The sequence below is a fragment of the Pteropus alecto genome, unplaced genomic scaffold (assembly GCF_000325575.1).
Source record: "Pteropus alecto unplaced genomic scaffold, ASM32557v1 scaffold45, whole genome shotgun sequence".
Taxonomy (NCBI): Eukaryota; Metazoa; Chordata; class Mammalia; order Chiroptera; family Pteropodidae; genus Pteropus; species Pteropus alecto.
The window spans coordinates 28,836,924-28,846,835 of record NW_006442491.1 but is presented as its reverse complement, the minus strand read 5'-3'; the positions used below and the strand labels follow the sequence as shown (position 1 = coordinate 28,846,835).

Sequence of the window (9,912 nt, the reverse complement as noted above, 5' to 3'; positions counted from 1 at the left end):
ATATGGGAGAAGACCTGGGAGTCTGCCTGCTCTTTGTACAGGTACTAAAACAGCACCTCCCTTGAAACAATCTCCCACTCTCGATTTCCAAGCCTTTCCAAAACTTTACAGGGTTTCTCATAAATATCTCCTGCCACAAACCATTAGCTTTAACATTTCTCCAATTTGAAAATTCTGTTTTCAGTTGTATCTTGTAGCCAGTGGGTACAGATGATTTCTAGTTTCATCTAAGATGACTTTTGATTCTCTGTTTCTTGCTCTCCATGTTACTGGCTACAACTTTTAGAAGAAGAACAGATCAGAAAGATTTGTTTTACCCCAACATTTAATATTAGAAGTACCTAGAATGGGAGTACTATATATTTTTTTGTTTTCAAGTGATAAATCTTGAATAAACCATCAGTTTCCTTGGCCCACACTACCAGTTCCATTTTCAATTTCTCTTCCCTAGTGGAAGCCATCGGCTCACATTTGGTGTGTATCCTTTGGTATATACCCGTAAATGGCTTTCAGTTCTATGAGTGATTTTTTAAATATATATAAATACTTCATACTACCTATTTACATCAACAATATGATTTTCCTAACAAACTTTTTTTTTGTGATATGTCTCCATGCCGATTCACATACATTTATTTTAATTTTACTATAGCATATCAAGGTATGAAAATTTAACCATTTCACAAATGAGGGCCATTTAGTTTCTGATTCTTTGGAACAATCTTATAATAAACATCCTAATACATGTATTAAGCTCTCTTGCCTATATTTCCAGAAAGGAGATTCCTAAATGACAGCTTATGTGTGTTTTCAGTTTTGTTAGGCATGACCATTCACTCTGCCAAGTGGCTGTACCAGTTTACACGCCCATCAGCAAACTAATAAAGTCTCTGAGAATTTATACTGTAGACTTTTAATTCTTGCCATTCTGATGGTTGAAAGATGGTTGAAAGATGTTGTTTTAACTGGCTGTTCCTGATAACTAGTGAGATCGAAGCTCTCTCTATGTTCATATTGACCATCTATTATAATACTATCTCTTCTTTAATTGCTCATCTAGTTATAGTTCATTTTTCTAAGAACTTCGTTGTTTTTCTTCCTGATTCATAGAAATTCTTCACATATTTTTCATTCTGTTTCTCTGTCTCTTATAATTATCCCAAATATGTACTTCAAAGCTATCGTTTGTCTTTCAACTCTTTGTGTTTATCATTTTTTATGTTGATGTAGTCAAATTTATCAGCCATTTTCTTAATTTTTTTGTGTCTTGCTTAAGAAAGCCTTTTACCCTAAGGTAAGTCTAGCATTTATTGAGATCCTACTATGTGACAATCACTGGGCTATTCATTTCACATGGTATCACCTCTGATCCTCATGTCTCTATGGAACTGGCATTGCTATTGTCATCCCCATGTTATAAACGACTAAACTGAGGCTCAGTGGGACAAAGTCATTTGCTCAAAATTACAGAGCCAGTAATACACAGATGCAGGATTTAAACCCATATCTACTTGACTCTAAACACTCTCTTCCTTCTTCATAATTTGTGGGGGAAACCCCACACGTACAGACATTTCATTCTTTATCTCACCCATCATATTCGAGACCAGACTCAATGAGTCAAGGAAGATGAAAATGCAGAAGAAACTGAACATTTATTTATTCACTAACCAACAGACATTTTCTGTTGTGCCAAGCCTCATGTTGGATGCTGGATACATAGATGACACAGGTCAAATCTTAGCCCCAAAGGAGGTGTTGGTCACAAAGGCACATCTTCATTAAGGTACTCTCATTTTTTTCCAGGCTTGGGAGATAAAAGAATCCCCAGACCACACATATCAGGAAGTCCTAATGTTACTGAACTGACAAGAATAAATCTGTGGGAAACAAAACAAAACAAAACAGAGCTTCAGCACAGGAGCAATCGAAGTGACTCTTACATCCTTCTCACCAAGAGGGGCCTCCTGCCATTAGGCATTCAGTCCCTTGGAATAAGTAGAGAGAGAATATGGTGCTGGAATAGTTGAAACAGTGCTGGTCTTTGATCTGGGATTCAAGGACAAATCCAGGGGCTGACTCTCTGCTTCAGTCTTCCCTCTGGTAAAATTAGGGTATTCGGCCAGAGGATTCCTCAAAGGCCTCTACATCTGTGCGTCATACTAGGGTTTCCTGTGGTTCCAGATAACTCAGACAATTGAGGCCATAGCCAGAGCAATACTCTCTCAATATGCACAGCACTCCTAGTCTTAAAAAGCATGTTTGCATTTAGTATCTCATGGGATATAATTGCATCCATTTTACAGATGGATGCTACAAAAGAAACAATCAGTTGCTCATAGTCACGAAGTCCTTCAGAGACAGAGACGATATTAAAAGATAGAACTCATGTCTCCTTCTCATGGCTGTTTTCTCCTGGCTCATTCCAAGAGTCCTTCTCCCCCAGGACCCAGCACTACCAGTCATAGGTGACCTTGGGGACTTCTTGTTTAGAGAACTGGGGACAAATGACATTGAAGGGCAGAGGATCTGCTTGGTGGTGGGAGGGGGGGTACAGGGAAGGACCAAGCATCCTCCCTTACATGGAGGGACCCCAGGAGGTGGAGGCTGTACAGGGATGGGGGGGGGAACATGGATCTTGCCAGGTCTTCACCTTACCTCACACTGGTTTGACACATGAATTCCCACACATCCCCTTGCAACACTTGAAACCGTTCAAGCAGTGGCTGTCATTCAAGCAGTTGTCTCTGGGGTTGAGTATCTTACACTGGCCAGTGGACACTGGACACTTCCCAGGATTGACCTTAACTGGTGAGAAGAAAGCCACAACTCAGGCTTGATTCCATAGATACCACCCAAGCTCTCACTCCCATCTTTATCCCATGCGTGGGAATCAGGCCCTCCTCCACTTCAGTACCTGAACAGAAGCCTGTGCAGATCCTGAAGGAGACTCTTTCTCACTAAGGGGCCCCAATCAGTATTGTGTCTAAGACAGACGGACTTACTGACTGACGAACTGCAGTCAGTGAGTTGACTTATTGACTGACTGGCCAGCTGGCTACTGGCTCACCTCCTGCCCAACTGACTGAGAATACAGAGCTGAGAGTGGACAAGCCCTGGCTCTGCCCCACCATCCAGCCCGCCAACTTCTCCAAGATGCGTGTCCTCAAGCTTAAATCTCCCTGGTCCCCTTTTCCAGGACTCTACTTCCTCACCTGGCTTTGATGGGTCTACAGGATCCAAGCATTTGATGCCACAAAGGCCAGGACAGCATTTCTGCTTCTTGGGACACTGCCAGTCACTGTGGCATTGAGGGGGTTCATATAAAAGGCACATTGCCGGAGGCATGAAGGGGCAGGCTCCATGTTTAGCTTTTTCTGTAGGGTAAGAACAAAGATGGAGAAGGAGCTGATTCTGAGTCATGACCACAATTCTGGACAAGGAACCAGCTTCCCTGGAGGGGAGAGAAAACCTAACCCAGGAGGCTGACTCCAAAGGAATGGAAGGAGCAGTCAGGATTCGTTTCAAGACTGGTGTGGGGCAGTGCTAAGCTCAGCCAAGCCCTGAACCAGGAGGGAGTCAATGGCCCAAGAAAAAAGATACAGATGGTGATATGATGATAAACACCATAAAGCAGGAGACTTCATAGTGTTCACCAATTTCCATGGTATAAATACTCCCACCATGATTGATTTCAAGCTGCCAATGTGATGAAACTAGCTCACAAAAGTCCTGAAAACTTACCAATCAGCTGTCCTAAACCAATATAAGGCAGCTGCAGGAAGTGGCTGCACAGAGCTCATATGGCCCAGGGGCAGGGAGAGGGAGAGATGTAGCCTGGCTGGAGGAAGGCAGAGACGGAAGATCAATGGACAAGTAAATAGAGAAAGAGACAGTGATCATCAAAACAAGAGCTGTAGGACAAAAAATTTGAAAATAAAACAGGAGACAAAAATAATGTGGCAGAGAAAAAGATAAAACAGTAAAGAAAGAGCTGTAGAGAAAGAAAAAGTAAGACAGAGACCGGGGGAAATAGGTCCATTTGACGAAAGGTGGATTTCTGGTTGCTCAGAGACTCTTAGCTGAAGTCCTCAGAGAGATGCTTGAAGTTAGGTAGGGACTGGATTGGAAACATGGCTTCCAGGTCAGCCCCTGGGCGGAAAGGAAGAGGCTGTACAGAGCCATCGCTGAACCTGGCATCTGCATGGCCTGAGAGACTCACTCACCTTTGCTAGCACCTTCCGCAGCCCTCGATGTCAGGGTTCCGTGGGCCAGGAGCACCACAAAGGCGATGAGGCTGCTGGGCTTCATGTGAGGGCAGGTGGGGCTGTGGTGGCCAGGGCCACCTCACCCTCTCTCCTTGTGGGTGTGGCCCCACTAGAATTGCTGTGACCCTCCTGGCTGCTCTTTCATAAGCAGGAAATTCAGGAAAAAACTGTGACCTTGCCACCCAGAGTGCTGATGGCTCTTTTCTGTCCCAGGTATGAGCCTGAGACCTTGAAAGGGAAATGTAGAACTTGAGGTAAGGGGGAGGTGTCACCAGGCAGGTCAGAAAACCATTCTGTAACACTTTAGGGGACCCTGAAACACCTGCCTTCGGGGCAGGTGGGGGAGGGGAAAAGAGGGAGCATCAGGGGCAGAGCAGAAGGAGATCCATTCATTACAAGGCACTTCTTAGAATACCGGAATAATTAGTGAGGTGTGGCCTCTCGATGTGCCCTGATTCTCCCACACTCCTGAATTCCTGGGCGTTACTCACTACCACTCCCTTCCCTAAACTTCAGGTGACACATTCGCTCGTTCTCTCTCGACGCGTTTCAATATAACACCTGCAGTTCCAGGCACTCTGTCAGTCACAAGGGGGTTTCTCAAAGAGTCCTCACTGAATGACAGGAGAAGTAGGGACAGAATAAAAACCTCTTTGGGCCTCAGTCTTCCCAGCTGTGAATTGGGGATAATAAGAACTGACTGGGTCACCAAGAAAGATTTGAAATAAGGTGGAAGGACGTTGAGGACAGCGAACACACGACTGCTTGGCACTGTAATTGGAAGTGAAGTGAATGTGAAGCAAATCACATCTGAGCCACTTTTTCTGACATGGACCAATAGGACTGGTCTCAGCGGTCAGCCGAGCAGCCAGGTAGGAAAGGGGCGCCATGTAACACGCTCAACAAATTCTCCCACGCCCCCAAAGGAGTGCACTGCTCTTTCATGATTCTAATGAAGTTTCTCATTTACCGACTATTAACTGCGTGCAAGCCAATTAAGGTAAAATAAAGAAAAAAAAAATGGGATTCAGAAAACAGAATGTAGGGGAGAAAAGAAGGGACCCCCGTGATGGTGGTGACAAAATCCCAGAGCGACAGCTGAATACCAGAAATCTAGGGCCACCAGCCCAGATTGGAGCAGGTCAGAGGGCTCTAGGAAACACATCTGCTAGAAGATGATGAAGAGTTCATGGCTGAAAGCGGACAGCTACATACAGAATGAAGCACAGGCAAAACCTGACAATTTTTCATTTCAGAGAGAAAAACAGCTGTGCCAGAAAAGAAAAGTAGTATCATTTACTACATCGTTCAACTACGACAAATGTTTACATAGTCATAATAACGTAAACAATAGTGTTGATTGAATCAAGATTATCATATAACTTTAATGGGAGAGAGAGGGGTGGAAGGGTGAGCCTATATGCGACAGGTGTAGGGAGGAAAGAAGTGGATGACAATCTCATTTTCAATCGTGGTAAGTCAATAGATTACATCTAAAACTGAAAAGTGAAGAGGTAACATCACATGACTACTACTTAGAGGCAGGGAGATATAGATAAGTGCCAATATGATAAGGTAAATGTGGTTGCCTTGGGGGCGGGGGCAGTAAGCAAAAACTGCTGTTTTTCACAACAACTTTTATAAAACTATGTGACTCTTCAATTTATCCGTATGTGTAACTTTGACTAAAATAAGAAAATATATTTTAGAAAGAAAGCCTATTATCTCATGTTGCTCATGAAGATATACAATCACCTAGGTAAAGCACTAAACATAAGCATTATTCTTCTTACAATATGGTTCCTTTGTACATAAGACTGACTCTCTCTCTCTCTCTCTCTCTCTCTCTCTCTCTCTCTTTCTCTCTCTCTCACTCCCCCATGTGAGTTGGGAGCCCCTCCTCTGTGTCCCATCGTGCCCTGCACTTATCACTTTCTTAATGATTATCACTGAAGTTAGTCGGTGGTGGTTTATGGGGGATGCTTCCCTATGAGAATACGGAGTCCTAAAGAAGAGAGACTGTGTTTGTATTCTTTAGTGTAAAATTCACCCAATTTAGTGTGCAGTTCTGAGAGTTCTGACAAAGGCATACAGCCATGTAGCCACCACCACAATCAAGAGGGAGAGGTCTATCACCCTGCAAAGTTCTCTTGCACCCTTTGGAGTCAATCTCTTTCTCTACTCCCAGCTCTTGGCAAGTACTGATGTGTTTTCTATCCCTGTAGTTTTGCTTTATTGAGGGTGTCATATAAATGGAATCAAACTGTATGTAGCCTTTTGGATATGTCCTCTTTCACTTAGCATAATGTATTTAAGCTTCATCTATGTTGCTTGTAGTTTGTCCCTCGTCAGTGCTGAGTAGTATTGCACAGACACGTCACGGTTTGTTTTTACAGCTACCAGGTGAAAGATATTTGAGTCGCTCCCACTTTTTGGCGATTATGAATACAACTGCTATAAACATTCATTTACAGGTTTTTGTGTGGATGTGGTTTACATTTCTCTTGTTATATCTGGGAATAGTGTTTGTGAACTTCAGAGTAAATTGCCAGATTATTTCCAGAGCGTCTTACCATTTTGCAGTTCCAACAGCAGTGCGTGAGAGATCTCATTTCATTGAGGTTTTACTTTGTATTTCCCTAAAGACTAATGATGAAGTGAATATTTTCACATACTTGTTTGCCATCTGTATGTCTTCCTCGGTGAAGTGTCTGCTCAAATATTTTACCCATTTTCATTGGCTTGTTTGTTTCCTTCTTGTTGAGTTTTGAGAGTTTTTTATATGTTCTATATACAAGTACTTTGTCGGCTATGTATTTCGCCAATACTTTCTCCCAGTTAGTGGCCTGTCTTTAATTTCTTACCACTGTTTTCAAAGAGCAACTGTTTTTAATTTTGAAGAAATCCTAATTTTAAAATCGATGAAATCATTAATTTTTTTTCGTCTCTGCTATTGGTGTTGTATCTGAGAAATCTTTGTGTAACCCAGAGTCACAAAGATTTTGTCCTTATGTTTATTTCTAGGGCTGTGTCTCCAAGCTTTCGTAGGCCATCTCCCTCCCAGGTCAGAGAAGTCATGAATAGAAATGCTGCCACAGGCGATCCTCTGAAGTGGCCTGTGGGACATGGTGTTGAAGGGTTGGGGTTTCTGCTGAGGGTTACACGTGGGACAGCCCCCTTGCCAATGAAGGCAGAGCTCCAGTGGGTTTAGGCTATGTTGGGGGAGGGTGATGGCAAGTGGGTCATAGATCTGAGCCTAGCCTTTCTTTTTATTATCCTTAGGGACAAGGCGCCACTTCCTATACTTGCCCTTGTAACATTTAAGGTTGTATCAGCACTGAGCATTGTTTTTGCAATAGTTTGAAGGGTGGAGCCTTTCACCACTGAATGCTTCCCAGGCTTTACCTGGACTGGAGAGAGCAGGTCCAGAGATTGAGACGCTCTACTGCCCAGGATCACAGCCAAGCCTTGCCCTGCTCCATAGAAGCCAACCCCTTTTCCTGCTGCCAGTCCCCACACTGAGTCCTAAGCATCTCAGGAAGGAAGGCCTGATTCACTAAACCCAGTGGATTGACTGGTGGCTGACCTACAGTCAGCCTGACTCATGGTTCCACGAACTGATCAAGTAACCAAGGAGATTTATAAAGCTGGCAGTGGCAGAGACCCAGCTAAGCCTTGTCCCCAACCAGATTCAGAGGGAGACCCCACTGTACCCCAAGACTCTCCATCCTTGGTCTCAGTCTTTGCCGCCTCCATGCAGATGAGACCCTCTCACCCAGGTTCAGAATGTTCGCTGGATTCCTGCACATCGTGCAAAAAACGATAGGACAGCACTTCTCCTCTGCTCACTGCTGCTCGTTCTGGCACAGTGAGGGCGGATAGACGGGGCCCCGCTAACGGGTTGTAGCCGGGCAGACTCCAGCTTCCTCTTCTTCTGAAGACAGACAACATGGCCAAGGAGGGAGGTGGATTTGACGAGTGCACAAGGGACCATCTTCCCAAGTGAAGCTCACAAAGAACTTGGTTCCTATTTGTCAGGATTCCCTTTCCCGGGATCAGCGGAAGGACTTGATTGAGCTCTGGCCCTTGGAAAGGAAGAGGCTCTCACCCCCAACCTAGCTTGTCAGAATCCTCCATCGCTGACCCATTCTGAGAGACATGGGCCACCTCTGATAGGTGACTTTAATTCAAGCACTGTCTTTCCCTGGCTGATTCTTTCTTAATATTGTACTGTATTCTGAGACTCGGCCTCTACAGCCCTCCACCCTCCCCTCCTTTACAGAAGTCAGCCCTGCATCGTGGTCTGTGGCCTTTCCTCACCTCGTCCTCCATTTAGCCCTCACAGGCACTTCCGCCCAGAAACTCTTGATTATCTTCTTGTCCTGACATCTGCTTTTCAGAGGTCCCGAACTAACCCACTTGCCCATTTGTTATGTTTGAAGTGTCCAGGCAATGAAGGGAAGGAGAGTAGAGAAGCAGGAGAAAATTAGAAAAAGAAAGAACATGTTAGTTTTTTTTCCTAGTAGATAATTCCCTCAGGCGAAGGTGGTGATTAAATTCCATTAGAAACATTAAAAAGAGTGAGGTCTCCATTTTGTTTAAATGACAATATTCATCATAGACCTAAAATTCCTCACTGGCAACTATGTAAATTATGATGAAAAACAGTAGATGTTAACTTGAAACATTCTAAGGAATGTGTAGTTTTTCAAAAATTTGCTTAAGGTGTGTGTGTCAAAGAAAAATACGTTTTTTGAAACCCACTCTCTGCCACCTGAAACCCCTGTGTGATCCCTAATCGAGACCGAATCGTGTAGTAGAAAGTGAGAAAATGTAAGGCTAAATAATGCTTCATTATTAGGTAGATTAGGGACTCATTCCCCAAACTAAGAGTCAAGGTAGCTAAGCGGGGCAACAGACAAGACTTCCTTTTTCTAATTTATAATGGCCTAAATTTTAGATTCTAAAGTAGCCTAGAACTAAGGCACATCCTTCTCTGTTTCCAACCTAAAGTTCTAAATCTAGTCCTAGATCACACTACTCCAGCAAATGGAAAAGCCACCAGCAGCGGCACCAGAGAAAATATAGCAAAAAAGCTGAGTCCTCTATCTCAGGGTAATGTGTACACATTTCATGGAGTCTAAACACAGAAAATAGGACTCAAAATGCCCCAGGGCCCAAGGTCAGATTTTGGAATCTGACCAACAGAGAATCTGAGTGTCAGGAGACATTTAAAGAGAAAGAGCAGAAAAACAGAAGTGCAGGAACTGATCAACACTAAATGTGAAACAGTATCCTCATGCTTTTTTTTTTTTTAACAACCCCTAAAGGATCTCCCCAAAAGACTGAAGACAGAGAAAGGGGTGTTTGTGGGAGAGAGAGAGAGAGAGAGAGAGGACCAGTAGTCATAGATTTTCATGACGGTAGTTTTAAATATATAACTCTTTATTTCTTTGTGTTGTTTTCATATCAATAAGCATTTAACTTTTGATGAAAGGAAGTCTTGGGATGAGGAGAGCATGAAAAATCTGGAGATCGGTTATTCACTGTAATATCAGTGTCTTTTCAAGCCTGGTTAAGAAGGGCTTTCTACCTGAGGAGAGAAGAAGCAGAGATATGGGACGGTACAAATCGTGCAGGGGAC

General features: G+C 43.6%; 1 protein-coding gene across 1 annotated transcript; it reads right to left on the bottom strand.

Annotated features, from left to right (window-relative positions):
• Positions 1–2,659: 2,659 nt before the first annotated feature.
• SLPI (secretory leukocyte peptidase inhibitor) lies at positions 2,660–4,311 on the bottom strand. The gene is made up of 3 exons (XM_006922071.1): positions 4,227–4,311; positions 3,216–3,377; positions 2,660–2,808 (listed from the first exon to the last, which is right to left on the bottom strand). The coding sequence occupies exons 1-3, from the start codon at positions 4,309–4,311 to the stop codon at positions 2,660–2,662; spliced, it is 396 nt and encodes a 131-aa protein (XP_006922133.1).
• Between the last annotated feature and the right edge of the window lie 5,601 nt (positions 4,312–9,912).

Coding starts and splice junctions, on each gene's coding strand:
- SLPI (XM_006922071.1), bottom strand. CDS start 4,311: ATGAAGCCCAGCAGCCTCATCGCCTTTGTGGTGCTCCTGGCCCACGGA. Junction 3,378..4,226: donor TGCGGAAGGTGCTAGCAAAG/GTGAGTGAGTCT, acceptor CTTACCCTACAG/AAAAAGCTAAACATGGAGCC. Junction 2,809..3,215: donor TGTAGACCCATCAAAGCCAG/GTGAGGAAGTAG, acceptor TCTTCTCACCAG/TTAAGGTCAATCCTGGGAAG.